Source organism: Anguilla rostrata, chromosome 7, assembly GCF_018555375.3.
Source record: "Anguilla rostrata isolate EN2019 chromosome 7, ASM1855537v3, whole genome shotgun sequence".
Classification (NCBI taxonomy): domain Eukaryota; kingdom Metazoa; phylum Chordata; class Actinopteri; order Anguilliformes; family Anguillidae; genus Anguilla; species Anguilla rostrata.
Window position 1 is genome coordinate 35,413,633 of NC_057939.1, and position 22,508 is coordinate 35,436,140.

Here is a 22,508-nt window from a genome sequence, read left to right on the forward strand (position 1 = left end):
TTGATACAAAGAGTTTCAAGGGTTAGTTGAATTCAAAACAACTTTTGATTTTATTGAGTTTCATATGCACTTAAACTGGCTTAGTGGGTTTCATTAAATCTAGTGGAAGGACAAGATTAGAAATAGCAAAAATAAACTAAGACAGTTAATATGTAAATACGTCTATGCCAACCAGGCATAAGCGTCATTCCAAATGTAACACTAGTAAATGTGGCTCCACATCAATTAGCAATCACACCATGTTGTAGCCACACCAACCAAATGTGAAAGTGCACACACACAAACACACACACGCACGCACGCACGCACACACACACACACACATAGATTCTGCTACAGCTTGTACTAAGGTAAAGGTTTTATAATTAGCCCTCTATCCGCAGCAGTAGGACACATTTAGCTTTGCCTTGTCAGAAGCAAACGGACTTAAAGAGCCAGGGCTCCTTGAAATACATCATGATTCGCCAGGCACCAGGTTACTCATTATAATCAGTGAAAGATCCACCCCTCTTCCAGTTGGCACTTATGCAAAGTGGAAAATAGCCATAGCTTGTGGCTGCAGTGACAACAGAACACAGTAATTGCTGGTTCCAGAAATTATAGAAAATGGGGGATATTATGCATTTTCATTCTTCATATATTGTTTAGTAATACATTTGTGAGAATTATGTTATAATCTTGAATTCTGTTTGGTAACATGAATGATACATGTGATACATGTCAACTATGTTGCTACACGTTTGGCCCATCTCCCATGTTTGTACCTCTGATGCTATACTGTCACATTACAGGCAGATCCTGGCCTGTATTCTCATCCAATTTAGCCGATTCCCTTCCCTGGCTCTTCTTTTGATTGAGCTCTCTTGTGATGATGAAATTTGTAACATGCAACAAGTGAACTTAACAGGTGCTGTGCAAGGAAGGACCGAAATGGAACTGAACGACCCTCAAAACCTATATAGGAAGTGCTGTGCCCAATAGCAACATGTGCTCTGCAAGAGTTTTTTTTTTTTTTTTTGTAGGATGAAATGTTCATTAAAATAATTGGAAACCTTTTTTTTGGCCTCATGCTGGCCATAACAGTTTTGCCTGTACCATATGCATCCTGACAATTGTACTGTTTATATATTAACTTTTTGCTGTATATAGTGCTTCTGAAATTAATGTTTTGGGAAATATTATGCAAATGCTTTATCTGAAAAAATATATCAAAGATGACTTTCCCTCTGATTAAAGACATGCAGTACCAATAGTTTAGTTATTCTTCAAGTGAACAGAGAAGATTTCTAATTGTACTTTTCTATAGGACAATAAAAAACAATTGAACAAGAGTGAGCTGCCTGACATGCAACCACTATTCAGATGTGTGGTTGCTTCCGAGAATCAGAAGCGAGCAACGAGAGGCCTGCTGCACGCCTGTGGTCAGACTTAAATCGTTGACCCACATAACCATCACTGATTAAGCCTTCTGTATGTATGTGAGGCAGCTCATGCTAAAACAGCCATTATGCACCATTTGGTGCACTGACTGTTAGAAATAAAGGAACAGTAGAGGCACATTTTTGGTTCTTTAGGGAACTAAAAGTTCAATAATGTTCTATTTGGGTACTAAGAAGTACCTTTTACAAGCAAGAAAGGTATAAATGAATTATGTATTACTAATGTTCTATCTTGGTACTAATAAGTACCTTTTACAAGCAAGAAAGGTATAAATTAATTATGTATTACTGGCTAGGGGTAAACAATTATATGTACCTATAGGGAACCATCCAAGTGACAAGCATTTGTACCATTATAAGCACTTTTAATTGTTTTTTTTCCAAGAGTGTTGAGTGCAATGCAAAGCATTCAATCCACTGGACAGCACAACTGTGACTCAAATAGGAATTAAAAATATGCCTTAAGCCCCCTTGTAATCTCTGCCAATGGGTACAACATTCTCTTTCACAAGGTACGTTGACAAATTTGTAACTACTTGAACAGGATATTTCCCAGTTATTGGGCTTGTTAACCAGCTAGGTTTAGCTGTCAGATAGCCTAACTAGAAGGGAAATGTGATCAGTCAGTGTTAGTTGAACAATCTCCAACATTCCCCTGGAATGCTCTCGTCAGTGGGCGCTCTCAACTAGAGGGCTCCTGGTCAGTAGGTGATATAGCGGCTGGGTGGAGTTTTCACTCCATTTAAGCCAGGCCTTTGTGCTTGGAGGCTGTCAACTTCCCACGCAGATGCGGCGATGACAAGTGCTGATACCAAAACAAGACCGCATGACACCAAACAAATACAAAATGTCACAACAACTAACAAGAAGCTTTTTTTTGTTGTTGCCCAAATGCAAATGTACATTTGCCCAGAGGTTCCCACAAATTTTCTGTCAGACCCCCTTCATTTTTTAAGGAAGTAAGCTCTAGATGCTTATTTTTGTTGCTTGTCCTCAATAGAGGCTTTTTTCTGACAACCCATTACATAAATCTTGTTGACATGGAAGTATCATCTGATGGTAGATTTGGAGACTTGGGTCCCCAAGATAAAACCAAGTTTTGTTGATCTCCAACTGCAGCACTTGAATTTTCCTTTTTCTTCCAAACAATCTACATCATTGTGCATAGGAGAAATATATATCTTCTTCCAGGTGTATTTACCACTGTTCCAGCAAGTACAGGGTAAACATGAGGAATTAATCTTTCATTAGTCCGATTAAAAAACATTATTAGCAGCAAAATACAGAACAGCTGGTATCAGGAATTTATGATTATAGAGGTGGTGCAAATGGGATAATTGTCTGAGAAGGGGCTTGACAAAGAGGCTATTGTGACCTCTGGGAGCCCTAGTCAGGAAGAATAAATGTTACATATTTGCAACCTAGGATCTTCAATATGGCAGATTCACTAATGTGTTATTTTCTGAAATGGTTGAGTCACAAAATATTTTTGGCACACGGGGGGCAGGGATGCCAGATTCACAGAGGTAGCAGAATGGAAAGGTCTGGTAGGTAGGTGTGTAGGGTTTTTTAAAGATATAATGGGGTTGTCCAGTTAGCTTCCTGATAGGCTAGCACCAAGGTTTTGAATTTGTTACAAGCCAATAGAGGTAGCCAGAGGACAGAGATGACAAGGGGAGTGACACGGCTGAGTCTGGGGAGGTTGTACATCAGTCAAGCAGCAGAATTCTGGATGAGCTGCAGAGATCTTATGGTAGAGACAGGGAGGCCACAGAATCCAGAGAGCCAAGAAGGCCTGAAGTAATGATTCCAAGCATATAAAGATCACTGCAACCAACAGGATTCAAATTAAATTGTTTAACACCTTTACATTTTTTCACAAATTTTTCTTAAACTTAACACAATACAGGTTAGGCCTATCATTCACTTTGTCTTTGAAATCTTCATTATCTACCTGATGGTTAGTTTTAATGACCACAATTTCACCAATTGGGCATCTACTGATTCACCTCAGTCTTTAATTTGATCAGTTAAATAATTCTGTCACTGCTTTTTATGTAACTGTTTGCAATATAGCACAATGAGATCACAATATCCTCGAAGTACTAAATTATAATGAGCTTTCAATAAACTGAACTGCAGCAATAGTGTGTAGTAAATAATGACTTCCAGATCATATCTGCCTTCATAAACACATTACTGCAAAGCCCCCTACTACAAAGCATCCTATGCTTAAGTTGTATAAGTAAAATTATAGTTGGTGGAATGTATAAGGCAATACTCTGATGCTTGCTCAAATCAGTGCCAGTAACATTAAAAAACGTTTTTTTGCATTTAATTTTTGTACAGTTAATTTTTTACCAAAAATAACTACTTGGCACTATGATCTAAAAACATATGGGAGCACGCTGGCTTTTCACACAAGTAATTATTTCATAATTCTGAAACATTTTGGGCAAAATCTTTTATTAGGTTTTAAAATTAAATTGTCGTCATAAATCTCCCAGATACCTTCTTTCACTGCTGAATTTTAAAGGAATAAAACACAGCCTTGCCACACAGGTTGTTTATTTATGATTGCATTTACAACTGATAATTAGAGATTAATAGAACTGAAGAAACATTTCCGCTTTCTCATTTTTCATTTTCTGCCTTTTCACTGAAATTTGTGTCTTTCAGAAATCACCTCTGAAGCCATAAAATACTGTAATTTTTGGTTCATTTGAGAGATCCCCCCCCCCCCCCCCGAAGAAATCAAACTACCCCAAATAAAAATATTTTAAATCTACTTTTTAATCACCAAGTAAGCCAGTTAAATTTTAATTAGCGCAGTTCCCTTAGCAATGAAATCATAATGGAGCATAACACAAATATGAAGGAGTAATAAAAAGATCATGTCATGGCTAGATGGAATCTCTACAGTGAAACCACCTGATAAAGAGTGACAGCCAGAGATCATCAAAATCCCGTATGTATAACCATCCTTACAGTAATGCCATAAGCAACACTATCATGGTAAGAGTGTCAAAATGTCCCTTGTCACCATTACTGGCTGGTGAAAAAAACCTTTAAGAGCACCTAGTGGCTATTACATGAATAAAACCCATAGTGTATATGGTTTACCAAGAATAAACTATACATTTTTGTGCAAAGTCTTATTATTGGTATGTTTGCTACGTCCAATGAAAATCTTTCCTGAGGAATATTTTCACATACTCAACCTTTTCAAAGTACACATCTCAGTCAATGGGAAAAGGCACACTAAAGGGTCACTGCACCAGACACACATCTAGAATGCAGAATTTGGCCCGGCACGTAGGGCAGGGCACCCTGCTGGCCAGCCAGGTCTCAGGGTGCTGCTGGTCCTGTCGGCTGGCAAACCACTTGCCTAGGCAGGTGAGGCACCACATGGGACGGCAGTAACACTGCTGGCATTCACCCTCGTACTGGCCGTCATCCTGGCACAGCCGCAGCAGCTTGGTGTTGGAGCAAACCTGCATGCAGCCAATGCAGGGCTCCAGCTCCTAGGGACAGAGGAGAAAGCTAGGTTCAATTGTCGTTGCAAGGGAACCAGTGCCACCTACAGGGTCAGCATATAACAGCTTGTCAACTGCTACTACTGTACCTACAGGGTCAACTGGCTACTGCAGGGCCAAAACTAACATTTACAGGGGGTGCGTCCCACTACAACTAGTCTGCTACCCAGAAGTAATTTGAGGAAAGGAGGAGACGAGTGGACGAAAGGACAGAATGAGGAGATGTGAAGACAACTGGAACAAGCTTGTCTGCTTCTCTGTCAGTAGAAGTTGAATACTGTAAAGCCCATAAATAGCTTCATAGCTAATAGCACAGATCTTACATGTGGTCAGCTGCAAAACAGCTTGAAGTTTCAAGTACAAGTACTTGCAGATAGTGTATACAAACATGAGTCTGACATTGTGGTTTGTGTTGAGACACTAATAGCCTACATAATCAGCAACATTAAATCAAAGTAAACATCTTTAATTAACTGTTCAGAATCCCAATGTGTTTGATGTCTGAATATACACGAACACTAATTCACCTCATATACTACACTGTGACAGCCTACATTCTATCTGCTTGTTAAGTCTGACGTCACACGTGATGTATTGCCATTTCCGGGTCCAAACGCCTTCAGATCCCGAACCTGTGAACCTTTTCACGATCACTTCCTTCTTTAGTGATGCACCATTGAGGGTTAAAAAGGGTCTTTCAACTCCAATAAAATCAATGCGCTACAAAATCCACCATTCTAAAGCAGTTAAAACAGCAACATTATTCTTTCAATTTTGAATTGTTGTTACGTCCCCTCCCCTTTTCAATGTCCAATTTCGCAGTAGATGGCAACGTTGAATCACGGTTCTAGTTACTTTATTTAGGGATGCCAACCATCCCGCAAAATACGGAATCGTCCCTTATTTGGACAGTAGAATAGGCGTTCCGTATTTAACTCATGGCTATGGGACGCATTTTCATCTGTATCTTTGTGAACAATGCAGTTTGTAGTAAGAAGGAATTATTTTTTCTTGATAGATTCGTTAGTTTCATAGAATTAACGACCTGAGGTTTTTGCTTAACAACGGTGCAAATAGTAGAACTACCATTATTTTCCAATAACAGGACAGCCCATCGTGGTTTATTCCTTACATATAATACCGTGGTAATGGTAGCAGGTGTACAGTAATGATAAACTGTAATGTAGACAGGTTGTGCACTAATGTAGATGCATAATGAGAACTGATAAGGACAGGTAAGAACAGGATGTAAACAGCTAGCTAACGTTAGTACCCACTGGCACTAAACTTTGTTTTTCTTCATTTGAGAAATTTAAGAATTGTAACTTAATTATCAACTGCAGCCATTTCCTCTTCTCTTTCTCATCGCAAGGAAAGTGGCAGAATGACAACTGAAGAGTTTTTTTGGACTCAGATCTATTAAAACAACAAAGGACACAGCACTGCGGCATGTTGAAAAGACGAGAGCCTCCGCCAACACAGTAGAGGCTTGGACCCGGAAACAGTATTATCGGAAGGTCGATACGTCATGGCTTAACAAGCGGATTGCCAGTTCATTGCATCTTACATAAGCCAATTCAGAAACATTTCTGTAGATTAGTGAAACGTATTTGTCGCTTCATATTATGGGAGTTATTGTTTCCCAATGTTCATATTATGGCAGTATTCACACTGAAAAACAATTTCCCGCTGTAACAAATTTGTTGGTAATAAATGCGCCCGTTGAGAACGGTTGGTTAAACAAATTCATGCATATTCACACACTGAAATAATGGTAGCTGCCATTCTTATTTAAGTTTAGGGACATGTTCATTTAAGCAACATCCATTCACAAACAAATAAATGAACCTGCTTCCCCCATCTTAAATGGCCAAATTAGTAAGATATGAGCCACAAAAACAAACTGCCATTTTGTTATCTCTTGTAGGCCTTCCAGTGAGATGCTATGCATGATAATACCTTACTGACGAACAAACAATTTTGACTAAATATCTTACATTACTGGGGAAATTAAATTTCTCTGCCATTTCCACTTTCCATAAAAAACCAACATAGTATGATTTGGTTTCGTGACATGGAAGATATTACACCTGAAAGTGGAGATTGCAACTGGCGGGATTTAACAATTATTATCTACAAACATGTTGCTGGAGGCAGAGGTTTTTATTTTAGCTGAGCTACATTACCTCCTAATATAATCATATTTGGTGCCCTTATGATGGGTGTAAAACCAGGAATTGTAAAATAATAGTTTCAGAGTGTTTAGCCTGACTTAAAACCACATAAGCCAACTTTAATCCACCCTTCCACACCTCAGCCAATCAGCCAGGCTGCCCTCCCTCCCTCTCTCTGAACCATCACCGCCCGCCACCTTTTAGGAATATCTGGCTGTTTTCTAACTTTGATTTTGTATTTTCTGGAAGAAACAAGCTGTGGTTCAGCATTTTTCTTCATCCCTTTCTTTTGAGATGGTAACCTGTTCATGTCCGGTACAACTGTTATTTGTTAAGCTGATCTTCGTCTTTAGATTACACTTTATTTTTTGGTTTGTAATTTAATATATTTCTTCATTTTAATCTGGTTGTGAGTTGTACATATTGATACAAGGTGATCTAACAGGTTGCTCTGCCTATCAACAAATTCAGAGATTTAATTGAAAATTAATAAGTCTAAAAATAATTACCAAATTAAATCAAATAAATGCAATTTATTTGTTGGATATGTGAAAAGCTTTAACTGTTGACACACCTGTGTTCAGCATTCAGTGCCAGATGCTGAAATGAGGGTGTTACCTGGTCAAAACCGTTGGATTCTGAACAAACATTTTACTTAATCCTCGCTGTTCCTACAATACTAAAACATTTGAATCATTTATAGGAATGGTTGCTTACATGACTCTAGACGGGCATTTTTTTTTGCTAGAATCATATTTGTACTATAAATCTGTAGATATTTTGTAGTTATAAATCTTGAAAACAAATAATAAAGTGAGTGGTAAATAGGATCTCATTAAAACACTCATTTTTCATCTACACTGGCTTTCTGAATGACAGCCTACACAAACCTCAAACTCAAATCACAATCTTTGGCCTTTTTTTGCAAACTGATTTTGTTCTGTCCTGTCAATTATTCAAAGAGTTTACTTTCACACATTGTACTTTTTAACAATAGTGTCCAGATATGCCTATTCACAGGTGTGGGAAGGTAATGGGTGCTAAGAGTGTTGCAGCACCCCCTGCTGGTTGGTAGCCTACAGTAATGAGGGGTTGGCTTGTCGGTGACTGATTTGTAGCATTTCAGTTACACTCAAAAATGAGAGAATTTGAATTGTGGAAATTCTAATTTTCTGCCATCTCCACTTTCTAAAGTTTCTAGTGTCAGATTCTGTGGGATGGTCTTTCAATCTTTGCCAGAAATGTGATAAGACTTCCACGGTAGGACACATCGATGTATACTTCACTGGGAGGTGATGAGTAGTTGAGTTTGAAAGCCACTTCACTTGTCCCTTCCAATATTGGGACACAAAGATTGGTCACCGGGGCATAGAGGAGACAAGGTGGTAGTGGAGAAAAGGAGGATGCATTTTTTGAGTATAAGTTACATTTGTGAGCCAAACAATTTGATAATAGACTTGAAATGATTTTTAATCATTTATATTTAAAAAAATTGTTGCTGCCATAAAGCGACTACAAGGATTAATCCACATGAGATGTCAAATCTGCACCGATTCAATACGGCCTTATCATCATTATCAGACTGTTCAAAGAAATGGACAAGTTAGCTGAAATAGTCTTGCTGTCTATCAGACTGCTCAAAGAAGTTAGTTGAACTTAAAAAACCTAGCTGTGGGACTTGACAACCGAAAGAAAACACACCTGGCTCTCTTACATGTGTACAGACAGTGACATTCTGGACAGATTGAACATTAAACTACTAATTAGAATAACACACCAGAGTGAGAGGCCACATTTGGGTCTTTCTAAGTGTAGGTAACACACTTGGTTATTCACTACACTGCCGCTGTGCAGAATCAGTTTAACTGACAATGTTTTGCGATACAGAGATTGACTTGGCTGCTATGTAAAGTGGCAGATGTCAACAATGACAAGTAACCCAAACTGTGTGTGAATATTTATGCGTGTAATGATCACTTGAGGCAACAGATGTGATTGGTGTATTATTGTATAACTGGCCGTCAAATTAATGCGTAGTGGTGTCAATACAAACAAAATTGTAGTTGCGTAATTCAGAGCTTGAACTTTTGAATCTTACAATTGACTTTAGACTTTGCTGTATGGGGCTATTATTATAGCAGAATTATTTGCAAATGCGTACATAAATCTGTAAATGCGCATACAAATCTGTAAATGCGTACACAGATCTGTAAATGCGTACATAAAACTGTAAATGCGTACACAGATCTGTAAATGCGTACATACTATTATCAATTTGTTACCTTGTGTTTATAAAAAAAAATTTTAAAACAACAAACGTTACTTACCCATGGGTTGTTCGAAGATCCAAACGGATGGCCTGTCACATTGACAGCAGCCATCATAACCCAGGTGAAACTATAGGTTCAGCTTTTTGTTACATACCCTTATTTTTAGACTTGATTTCCAAATTATGAGTATCCGTTACCCTTAAGTAGAAGAAATTAATTATTCAACCTCGAGTGCAGTTGACCACTCTGTTTTCAGTTTTCGCAACACCGTAAACTCTCTTGCCCGCAGTTACCGGCTCATGTTACAGAATTTTAAACTCGGCGATTGGACATTTCATGTCGAAGTGCACCATGGGAGTCATAGTTAACCTAGAAATCTCCACACACATTTGCAAATCGCCGCACGCATTTGCAGATCTCTGCCACAGCAGAAATGTAGCAAAAATCACGTGTAAAAAGACAGCCAATTGAGAGGCCCGCCTGAGTTGGAACTGATGCTATAGACATTTACAGATCTATGCACGCATTTACAGATCTGTGGACGCATTTACAGATCTATGTACGCATTTGCAAATAATTCTGTACGCATTTACAGATCTGTGTATGCATTTACAAATCTGTGTACGCATTTACAGATCTGTGTAAGCATTTATCAATCAATCAAATTTTATTTGTATAGCGTATTTTACAGCAGTTGTCACAATACGCTTTACAGACAACCCTGGCCTAAACCCCCACAGGAGCAAGCCTAAGGCAACAGTGGCAAGGAAAAACTCCCTGTGGCAGATGGGAAGAAACCTTGGAAGGAACCAGGCTCAAGGATCTGTGTACAGATCTGTGTACGCATTTACAGATCTGTGTACGCATTTACAGATTTATGTACGCATTTGCAAATAATTCTGCTACAATAATAGCCGCATATTGCTGGCCGTATCTTACTAGCATTGTAAGCGCTAGTAAGATACGGCCAACTGTGAGCATGAATTAAAAGCTATCACTCTCTGGACGCAGCCTGTTTTTATTCTGTATGCAAGGAGCATGTGCATGCAGGGTTTTCCCTACCATAGAAAGGCTTAGGCGCAGCGCCTACGTGATTTTGCAGAGCGCCTTAAGCCGAATGAACGTAAAAAGGCATTTAGGCGACATATCAGAATGAATGTAAAAACAACGGTGATGCGCTAACAAAAAAACGGAGAGGTGGCTTTATCACCAAACCATCTTGAATTTTGCCCAGTCCAAGATGGCCGCCAGCCCTGTCCTTTGTTTGTGTGCCTGCATGTGAGCTCTTAACTTTATTTTTGTTTTATCCGTGTTTTATACTGATAATCCAGCCAAGGACAGTGACTTTTTACATCTAATCAAGAGGTACACCCCTGACTCTTTTTTGGCTTCTCTTTTGGCTATTTTGGCTTCTTAGAACTACCCAAAAGGGAGATAATTTTACTGCTGTTAAGTCTCCTCTGCTAGCTACAGCCTGGGCCTCCTCTACCAGCTACAGCCTGGCCTTCCACCAGCTACAGTTTGGCCTCCTCTGCTAGCTACAGCCTGGGACTTCTCTGCTAGCTGCAGCCTGGGCCTCTTCTACCAGCTACAGCCTGGGCCTCCTCTGCTAGCTACAGCCTGGGTCTCCTCTACCAGCTACAGCCTGGACCTCTTCTACCAGCTACAGCCTGGACCTCTTCTACCAGCTACAGCCTGCGCCTTCTCTACCAGCTACAGCCTGGGCCTCTTCTACCAGCTACAGCCTGGGCCTCTTCTACCAGCTACAGCCTGGGCCTCTTCTACCAGCTACAGCCTGCGCCTCCTCTAACAGCTACAGCCTGGCCTCCCCTACCAGCTACAGCCTGGGCCTCCTCTACCAGCTACAGCCTGGCCTCCTCTGCTAGCTTCAGCCTTGGCCTCCTCTGCTAGCCACAGCCTGGGCCTCTGTTATTGGATTGGACATGTTTTATCCACTAAAACCTTCTTTGCCTTTTCGGCTTACAATCTTTTTTATTTTTTGGCACACATCAGCTCAAACAACCTGCTTTTTCAGCAGGTACACGCAAGAGTCTGCCATCATTTCCAATGGTGGTGGTACTTTGGACTTCGGGTTTATCATCCAGGGACGTTTCTTCCTTCTGGACTACAAAGACATTTGGACTTCCTACTCGGTGTGTATTGAATCTTATTCATTTGTACTCTTACATGTTATTGCACCAGTTCCATGACTCCTCATTAATTTTGACCAAACCCTCAGTGAAAGATAAACAAATGTGATGTTTTGGCACTGTTTTCAAACGTGGGTTAATCATTCTCATGTTGTTTGTCTCTGGCAATGTTCACCCAAACCCAGGGCCTGCTATTCAAGGCCCTACTGCCTCTAGTCTGTCGTTTAATGATTTTTGTGAACGCAAATCTTTGGGCTTTTTACATGTCAATATCCGTAGTTTGTTGCCAAAACTTGATTATTTAAAATCTTGGGTGCATACTGCTAACCCTGATGTTCTGGCTGTCTCTGAATCGTGGCTTAAGAAAAGTGTCTCTAATCTTGAAATTCAAATACCGGGCTACAATGTCTTTCATCAGGATAGATCCACTAAGGGAGGTGGTGTGGCTATCTTTGTAAAAGACCATTTGCAATGTTCTGTAACACTGTCTAAGTCAGTCCCCAAGCAATTTGAACTGTTACTGTTCAAACTGTCAAACAATTTCACTCTCTCTGTTGCTGTTTGCTATAGACCACCCTCTGCTCCAGCATGTACACTAACAGCTCTTGGTGAACTTCTGGCCCCTCACATTTCCTATGAGTTTTTCCTTCTGGGTGATCTAAACTGGGATATGATCAACCCCCCAGATTTAGTCATACAGCAATTTGATGCTTTAAACCTCTTTCAACTTATAACTGAGCCAACCAGACACAATTTGAAATCACCCTCATCTGCCACACTGATCGATATTATTCTCACTAACACTCCATCAAACTATCAAACTGGAGTCTTCAGTCAAGACTTGAGTGACCACTGTGCCATTGCATGCGTTCGCTCTGGCCTCTCTGTCAAACGCCCACCAGTGATTACGACCAAGCGCTCACTGAAAAACTTTGACAATCAAGCCTTCCTACATGATGTTGCAGCTGTGATAGAATGGGGATAGAATCAACCTTATCCCCTCTGTGGATGATGCCTGGTCTTATTTCAAGAATACCTTTAGCGTTATCATTGATAAACACGCCCCATTTAAAAGATTCCGGACCAAGAATCGTTACAGCCCCTGGTTTACTCACGATTTGGCTGCTCTGATACAACTAAAAAATGCCTTATGGCGGAGAGCTAGGTCTACTCAGTCTCCTGCCGACTGGCTGGCCTTCAGACAATGCAGAAACAAAACCACACAGGCGATCAGGAAAGCTAAAATCAATCATTTCAAAGAGAAATTCTCAGCTTGCGGATCTGACGCCAAGAAGTTCTGGAAAACAGTCAAGTCCATGGAAAACAAACTTGCTTCTCCTCATCTACCCACCTCTATGAAATTCGGTGAAATTGTTTTTAATGATAAACCACGCATGGCCACGCTCTTCAACCACCACTTCGTGAAGTCATCTCATGTCTTTGATGCAGCTGCTCCTAACACTGCCTCAACTAATACTCCTACTTCATCATCCAGCATTAACAGCTTCTCCCTTCAACCTGTAATGGTTTCGGAAGTCCTGGATGAACTCATTAAGTTAGATCCAAACAAGTCAGCTGGATCTGATGGGCTTGACCCTGTGTTTTTAAAAGCAGCCGCTCATATTATTGCTGCCCCCATTACAAGACTGTTTAACCTGTCATTTCAACTGTCTGTATTCCCCCTTGACTGGAAATCTGCCATGATTCTCCCCCTCTTCAAAGGAGGCTCTAGCTCTGACCCGAACTGCTACAGGCCAATCTCCATCTTGCCCTGCCTGGCCAAAGTCATAGAGAAACTGGTTCATAAACAACTAATTCACTTCATTGACTCTAATCACATTCTGTCTGACCTGCAGTCTGGGTTTAGGACAGGCCATGGATGTATCACCGCTACCCTGAAGGTCCTTGACGACATCGTTACCACCATGGACAACAAGCAAGTCTGTGTAGCTGCTTTTATAAACCTAGCCAAGGCTTTTGACTCAGTCGACCATAATATCCTCCTGCAAAGACTTAGTAGCATTGGCCTGTCCAGAAGATGCTGCAACTGGTTTGCCAGCTACCTTGCTGATCGTGTCCAGAGGGTGAAGACCGAAACATCACATTGGAACCACTTGCCATCACTAAAGGTGTGTCTCAAGGCTCCATCTTAGGCCCAACCTTGTTCTCCATCTACATTAACGAGGTAGCCAAGGCCGTTGGTAGCTCCCAGATACATCTGTATGCTGATGATACTATCATATATTCAGCTGGCCCCTCACTCCATGCTTCTGTGTCCACTCTTCAACAAAGCCTCGCCTCCATCCAGCAGTCTTTCCACAACCTCCACCTGCTCCTCAACTCCAAAAAGACCAAATGTATGCTGTTTGACCGGAAAAATCTCAACATCTCCAGCCCCCCTAAGATTTTCAGTGCTGATGGCTTGGAACTGGAGTTTGTCAGCTCCTATAAATACATTGGCCTCTGGTTGGACTCATCTCTCTCATTTAACACTCATATCAATAACCTTCTGGCTAAAGTCAAAGCTAGACTTGGTTTTCTGTATCGAAACAAGGCTTCTTTCACGCACTCCGCCAAATACACTCTTGTGAAAATGACCATCCTTCCTCTGTTTGACTACGGTGATATAATCTATAAAATGGCATCAAAGGGCAGCCTTAGCAAGCTCGACACACTCCACCACTCAGCAATCCGTTTTGCCACATGCGCACCCTTCACCACTCACCACTGTGATCTCTACAAACTGGTGGATTGGCCCTCCCTTCATACCAGGCGGCTACAACATTGGCTGCAATTAGTTTATAAAACACTCCTGGGAAAGACACCCTGCTACCTCTCAAACCTCCTGCACATTTCCGACAGCAATTGCCACTTAAGATCCAGTGATTTCATAATGCTCATCATTCCAAAAGTCTGTACTGTCTTTGGCCGTAATTCCTTTCGTTTTGCCGCTGCAAATGATTGGAACACACTACAAAACACACTCAAACTCACAGCTCTCACATCTCTCAACATGTTCAAACAAAATCTGCAACAGGTCATAGTTGACTGCTGCACCTGCTGACCAGCCCTCTCTTCACTCTCTCTCCCGTTACAACTGTACAAAGAATATCCAGTAAATCACCTTCTCTTGCACATAGTGTTTATTTATTGGTTTATTGATTTTATTTATTGACTTTTGATTTATTTTATTTACCTATGCCGTCTTTTGCCGTTTCTTATGTACTGTTGTGTCATACTGTATGTTGTACTGCACTGTATCTGTACTGTATGCGTCGTTTTGTGCTGACTGTGTTTTTTTTATTTTTTTTTATTAGGCTACCTATTTACTGTTGCTGACGCCTCTTGGCCAGGTCATCATTGTAAATGAGAATTGGTTCTCAACTGATTTTACCTGGTTAAATAAAGGTCAAATAAAAATAAATAAAAATTTATGGTTTTAAACACTCCGCGCTATGATGGCATTATAAATAGAAGTGGGTGATTGACGAGCGTTTTTATGTTTTTATGCATGGTAGGTTAAATGCATTTACAGAATATAGCATTTTTCCCCAAAGATGGCATTTCTCAATATAATTGTGCCGCCGTGTTAACAAATTACTATGGTTGCGGGTCAGGCACTCTTCGCGGTAAGAATAAATTTTAGGATAGCGCTTCCGATTTTGCTTGTGTCGAAAGTGCTGTGACGGAAACACCGATAGATTTACCCTAGCCACATCTGTCAAAAACGTAAACAAGTAATCCAGTTTTCACGGTCTGAAAATTTTTTTATGACAACGTTAGCCAGCGAAGGCAGTTGACGTTACATAAAGATACCTCGACTGAACTAATGTTAGTATCTAATGTGGCTTGGTAGCTAAACAAAGTTAGGCTGTGTTCACACGTAACATCTTTTTCTGATGAAACCGCTGGTCAAAGCGTTTTTTCATATATTAAAAAAAACAACAAAAAAAAATGCTGTTCCAAAATATAGTTGAGAGCACCTAAGCCCTCTGAAAACCTCGGGAAAACCCTGGCATGGCCTTTCGTTTATTTTGTCTTGTGAAGGAGCGTTATGAATTGCATTTGTGTAAACTTTTAAATAGTATAAATCTGTATTTTGCATAGTTATGTGATTATGTGTATGAAGTTTAAATGTAATATACAACTATCTAGTTTCAAGCCCCTCCCTACTACAATTAAAGCAACTAATGTTTAAATTGTGACTTTTGTGACACAATTTAGCAATACCACCGGAAGCACCCCCTGCTCGAAACTAGAGATGCAAATGACACACATTTATGACCATCGAGTAGTTTCTGTCTGAAACTAATTGATTTTTACCATTTGATTTACGATACCGCTAATAAAAACGTCACTACTTAAATCAGTGCAGATCACAAGATTAAAACTTTTAAAAATAAGCATTTCTAGATTTTTTCCAGAGTGATTGTTTGCTGCTTCGCTCACTGCACAGGGTAACACATGACCCAATCTTCAATGAAGTGGCAAGGTATAATCACATAGATATAGATGTCACGTATGGAATTCAAATTTGGCAGCACATATTTTGCACTGAACAGTGTGTTCATCATTCCATGCACAGCACACTTTCGCAGGCTGGCCATCTTTTCAACTGATGGTAAGTCATGTTAAAGTAAATGACAAGCCCCACTCGCCCCCTCTATTACCCATTTAGAGCAGTAGCCCAAGCAACATTGGTGATCTTTAATTTTGAACGGTTTGTGACAATTTAATATAACATTCCACAAGCATGCTCATTACTGACTATCCAAAAATCAACAAATTGTTCACATCCCGACTCAAAAGCTGCTCGTGAATAGGACACCATGAAAACTATTTAGAAAAACCCAACTTCTGTTATTATTCAAAATATTATATTCTATCACAAAGATACAGCAACACTGAAACAGATAGGCTACATTGTGCAAAGTACTGAAAAAAACATCAATCTGCTTAATTAATATGCTAATTTAAAAACAAACAATTCAAGATGAGTCAGTTAACAGGTAATGTTCTGTGACTCTCCTCTGTTTCTGACAGGGTGCTAAAGGCGAAAATTCAGTCATACATAACCCAACTTTGTTTCAAATGGGGCGTTACAACCACACCAACTCAGGGTACATAAACCATGTATCCTAAAAGTAAGTAAGAGTAGTAGTGCGTAGTAAGACCGAAATTAAAATCAGGACATCTAAACTGTTCTGAGTGCTCATGAAAGGTGCTTCCTCACCAGTCCACTGGGGAGTGAGTAGATCTGGTTCACTTCCACATGGGATTTAAACGTCTCCAGGAACAGGTCACTCAGGGTCTGGTGGATGACGACATTGGCTGCGTTTCTGATCGGAGCATGCAGTTTTTCACGCAACTCCCCATACTCTGTAGAATTCAATCTGAACAATGGAGGAGGGCACATTACTATCATTCATATCCACACATGCTTGGGTCAGTTGTGACATGCACTGTACCTACATGCACCTCCATGAAACAAAAGTAGAAGCCATTAAAACGGGAACAGTAACATATTATGCAACAAAATGATTAACTGTCTAATATGCAATTACGACTACCTGGAACACATTTATCTTTTAGCTAATTTTTTGTCCCCATTTGAATTGCTCAATTATATTTATGCCTCGCTATGCTGCATGCTGGATTAATTCAGGAGAACTGGGGGACAGGCATTATGGGAGATACCAAAGCTCCAGCAGCAAATTCAAACCAAATACTAGGAGACGTTCACTTAATAATGTAACTGGCAAAAGGAATCGCTTTCAAATGGCCACCAAGAAAGGGCAAACTTTCTGCCTGTATATTAACCATTAGCTACATCAATCCACCGTACACTTTGACTTTCACATACTGAATATTGAGGTAAAATATCCAGTATGTGAAACCAGATGTACAGCAATGGTTTCACTGGAATCTCGTCTCCTACTTACTTTTCTAAATGTTCTTTTAGTAAAGTTTCAGGTATTTGGGAACAGCTATACATTACACCTAGAATTAAAATCCTGCACACTGGCTATAAGGGTGTTGCACCCAGTTAAAGCAACACACCCTATGAAATATCAAATCCCACACAAGTACCATTGTCACTGAAAGACTTGCAAAGTGATTCATAACTGTCCACAGATTGCTGGACATTCCTCCTCTCACTGCAGAAAAGGGACTCCTCTGGTTGATCAGATCCCAGTAGTCTGCCTGGGCACCTCTAAAGCAGATGATATACTTTAGATAAGATATGAATGTCCACTCTGGACTGAAATCCCCCCTTGGCAAAGCAATGAGTGATATTAGTTCCCTTGGCTGGGTACCCTAATCTTTGGCTGTGCAGCCTCATGTATTTTACTCAGTGTAAGTGCCTAGTGAGCACAATGGTTCAAAACCCACAGAAGACCCACCTCATTTACAGTTGAGGCCAAACGCTTACATACACGTAGACTACAGATACTGTTTGACCATAACGATCAGCGCTATGTATGGAGGAAAAAGGTGACTCTTTTAATCCGAAGAACAACATCCCAACTGTGAAGCATGGGGGTGGCAGCATCATGTTGCGGGGGTATTTTGCTAGAAAAGAGACTGGTGCACTTCAGAAAATAGATGCCATCATGAGGAAAGAGAATTATGTAGAAATATTGAAGCAACACCTCAAGATGTCAGCTAGAAAGTTAAAACTTGGTCTTAACTGGGTCTTCCAGCAGGACAATGATTCTAAGCATACCTCCAAAGTTGTAACAAAAAGGCTTAAAAGAAAGTGAAAGTATTGGCCATCCCAAAGCCCTGACCTGAATCCCATAGAAAATTTGTGGACTGAACTGAAAAAGCGTGTCTGAGCAAAAAGGTCCACAAAACCTGACTGAGTTACACCAGTTCCGTCTGGAGGAACAGGCAGAAATTCCAGAAAAGTGTTGTTAGAAGCTAGTGGAAAGCTACCGCAAGCGTTTAATTCAAGCTAAGCCATTAAAAGGCAATGCCACCAAATACTAACAAAGTGTATGTAAACTTTTGACCCACTGAAAATCTGATATATTACATATAGTAAAAGCTGAAATAAATCTGTCTCTTAGCTATTATTTTGAAATGACCTCTTATGGAAATAAAGATACCCTAAATTGACTTCACACAGGAAATGTATGGTAACATGAAATGTGTGGAGTTGTGAAGAATTGTTTGAATGTCTTTATCCTAGGTGTATGTAAACTTTTGGCCTCAACTGTACACAGCTAAACGGATGAACTATAACATTGGCTGGAATCATATCTCCTAGATGACATACATGCTAGCCTGCAATTTTCTGACTAGACTGTGGAGGATGCAGCACAGAAGCATGCCTACAAAGGCAACTCAGCTTTCAAAACTGGAAATAAATAATTCACTGGAGACACAATACATTCCCAAATCAAACCACCCCATTGCTACACAACATGTGAATCAATAACTCAATAGCCTTGCACCTTGTGCTGGGCTCCAGGTTGCCACTGTACCTTATGTCAAAAGGCTTTACACTGGGATTAATGCTGGCCACAGTGATGGTCAGAATCTGCACTGGAGTGTTAGAGTCCGGCGACAGCTCATGCTGCTTTGAGTCTATAACGGTCAGGTGGATATCCTGCTGCTGTGCCACATGCAAGTAGTAGGTTGTAACCTTCATGACCCAAGTGTCTGTGACGATAACCCGGGCACCTGGGGCACCCGTGGCGAACTTGTCAATACGACGAAACTCTGTGTTGATAGAAGACGACACTGCCCTCCAGCTTGATTGTGGAAGTGCGTGTGCGCCTATGCTCTTGGAAATAGGATGATTTCCCCATTTGTTCCGTGACCAGTGAAGGACGAGCACCAAGCTGAATAGGGGAAGGGCGACTGATATGGTAAAGTACAGCTGCCAGATGTCGTTCGCCGAATGGACGTACCATAGGTTCTTATCTGGAGCTGCAATACACATCCCGAAATAATAACCTGTGGAGAAGAAATCAGATTTTAGCACAAGTTGCACGAGAGAGAAACTAAGACAGCTTTTTAGCTAGCTAACCATTTCAGTCTGAACGTTACAGTATTCATAAAAATGCTTCACTTGCAAATTGCACACAATTCCATTCTATTCTCAAGCTAGCTGACATACAACATTCACCTGAACTTTTATTAGCGGTCTTGCTAGATATAGCTATGCTTAAAGAAATCTGGCCAAAGTTAACTAGACTAGACTATCGCATTTTAAGTAGGTATCAAGCCCGAAGCTAAAACTAGATAGCTAGCACGCGAACGCTAGTGTTCATTGTTTTGCAGCCTAGCTAGCTATAAGCTAACTAACAACTAGCATGATTGATGGCAATAACTGTCAAATTCCATTGTGATCGTAAGTTCTTAATAAATCACCGTGTAACTTAGTCTACGTTAACCATATAGGGTGGTGAGTTGGCCACTTATCATGTGGCGTTCGTAAATACAGCTACTAGCTAGCTACTTACCCAGTGGCAATATGGAATGAACGAGAAGAGTTACGGTTGTTCTCTTTATGTGATACTGAACAAAACCTAGATCTTCACTTCCTAGCCATCCTGAAAACAGATTTTGCACTGTAACTCCCGCTGATATAAATTCAGTTGGTGTGAAGACAAAGCAAAAAACAAAAACAATATACGCCAAAGTAAATGTAACTTCGGGACGGTCCATGTTACCCTGCAACATAACGTTAAATACTTCACAACGACTCTAGACAGGATTCTTGAACGTGTCGTGCGCCCAAAAGTCAGCGCAGTTTCGCAGATTCATATATCATGTACATAGTTCATTCGCTTAACCATGTCAACCAATCCATACTTTAACATAATCTAAACCTGGCACGCTCCTGACTAACAGATGAGTCAGCATGGGACACGTAGTTTTTAATCATTAGCGTGTGTGAGCGGGAGCTTGTAGTCCGAAAATTATTTAATAAATTGTAGAACAGGAATATATCAAAATGTTCCTTATTAATGAGTAAGCTTTTATGATCATAAAACCATAAAGAAATGGGCCTCATGATTAATTTTATACATTTTAGAAAGCATCCTTTCTTTAGATGCAGGTAATTTTACCATGTCCACTATGCTGTGACTCAATTTTAGTGAGAGTAATAAATGAATAAATAATAAAAAATGTTTAAAACTCCTCATTTGCTTATTTCTGTTTTTTGTTTTGTTTGTTTGTTTGTTTTTTTTAAAGGTATTTCTCATGTCAAGTGGTTTGATCATATACAGTAAGCGCCATAATGTTTGGGACAACATTTTTTTCTTGATTGGACTCAGCCATTTTAGATTTGTAACCAAACAATTAATGTGGTTAAAGTGAAGATTATCAGGTTTTATTAAAGGGTATTCTATACATTTTGGTTTCACCATGTAGAAATTACTGCACTTGTTATACATAGACGCCCCTCCCCCTAATTTCTGGGCATCATAATGTTTGGGACAAATGGCTTAACAGGTGTTACTGATGAGTCAGGTGTGGATTTTGGGATTTTCCAAATCGAAAAAATGGCCGCGCCCGCCATTGAGCTTCAAAACGTGTTTTGAAGCTCAATGGCGGGCGCGGCCATTTTATCGATTTGGAGCCAAAACCATAGAGTTAAGCGGTCTTGTGATTTTTACAATTTGATTGACAGTCCGTTGCGGAAAAGCCCCTCAACCTGAACGAGGCTAGCTGACTGTCTGCCGTTATGTTTTAAAATATATTATCAGATGTTTACAGAGTTTAATTTCCATCCGTGACTGTACTGTGTCATGTAATCACGTTATGTATGACATTAAAAATACAATTAGGCTATGTTCAGTTATCTTCAATTTATGTTTCTCAGCAAAACGAATATGCTTAGCTAGCATATCAGCTTGCCAGTGAGCTAGGTAGGCTGTCCGTGGTTAGCTCACGCGTTAGCAATATGAACCACAGGGGAAGAACATTGACTACACTGATGGTCAATCAATCGGAGATGTGTAGGCTACTGGTGATTTGACTAGGCAAATTTTCGTATAACTGTCTGGTAGATCTGCTGTTAACCGAGCAAGTTATCGTCGTAGGTTTTCGCCAGTCAGATAATGAGCCTGCTACTACTAGCTACTCCATCGCCGTTTGTGGTGTTCACTTGCTGGGTGACGCTAGCTGACCGATCGTTCGCAAATCACTTTCTACCGAACAAAAATTAACACTCAGCGGTGATTAACAAATTTACCAAGTATTTTAATAACTGATCTGCAGGCGTGTAAATATGACAACGCACTTTGTACGGCAAGTTTTCCACCTGGTGCATGAAGACAAAAATAATGTAGCCTACGTTGAATTTCTAATTATTATTAGGCTATTATTTTTTTCTTGTAAATCATCAAAACCAATGGAGAAAAGCCAATATACGCAAGGAGCCCCCAGAACCGATTCTGAGAACCACTGTCTTAAATGCCTAGTTTGTCGGTCTCTTAAATGCTAAAAACATGCCAAGATGGTTAATTTCGTTAAATTCTGTGTGTGTGATTTCATCGTGTGTTGTATATTCAGCAAATGAACCTTGAAACTCTTAATTCGCTTCGTGAAACTGAAAAAGTGTTTATCCCAAAATCGGGATTATAGTAGCTTTGTCACATGCGTGAAGCATGGCCCAGGTAGACATTTACGGAATGTACACGACTGACAAGCCGCCAAACACGTTTGACAGATTGAATGTTTGCCGGTTAAGGTTAGCTAGCTAGTCAAATGGCTTGGTAGCCGAAGTTGCGAACTGTTTTAGCACAGGCTACTACTGGACTACCAAATATAGCAAGCTGATTACGCTTTCTGCCAAGTAATTATTTGGTTAAGTAGGCTAAAGGAAATAGTAAAAATGACTCGGATACCGAAAAACTTAAGAGGAGGATTATTTTATGGTCGTCTAGAGCAGCTGTAAATAGCACACGCCATAATGAAA

General features: G+C 40.2%; 1 protein-coding gene across 1 annotated transcript; it reads right to left on the reverse strand.

Annotated features, from left to right (window-relative positions):
- Positions 1 to 3,990: 3,990 nt before the first annotated feature.
- tmem129 (transmembrane protein 129, E3 ubiquitin protein ligase) lies at positions 3,991 to 20,409 on the reverse strand. Its single transcript, XM_064344134.1, has 4 exons — positions 20,044 to 20,409; positions 19,060 to 19,534; positions 16,803 to 16,962; positions 3,991 to 4,963 (listed from the first exon to the last, which is right to left on the reverse strand). Exons 1-4 carry the CDS (start codon positions 20,261 to 20,263, stop codon positions 4,709 to 4,711), a joined length of 1,110 nt encoding a protein of 369 aa, XP_064200204.1. The 5' UTR covers positions 20,264 to 20,409; the 3' UTR covers positions 3,991 to 4,708.
- Between the last annotated feature and the right edge of the window lie 2,099 nt (positions 20,410 to 22,508).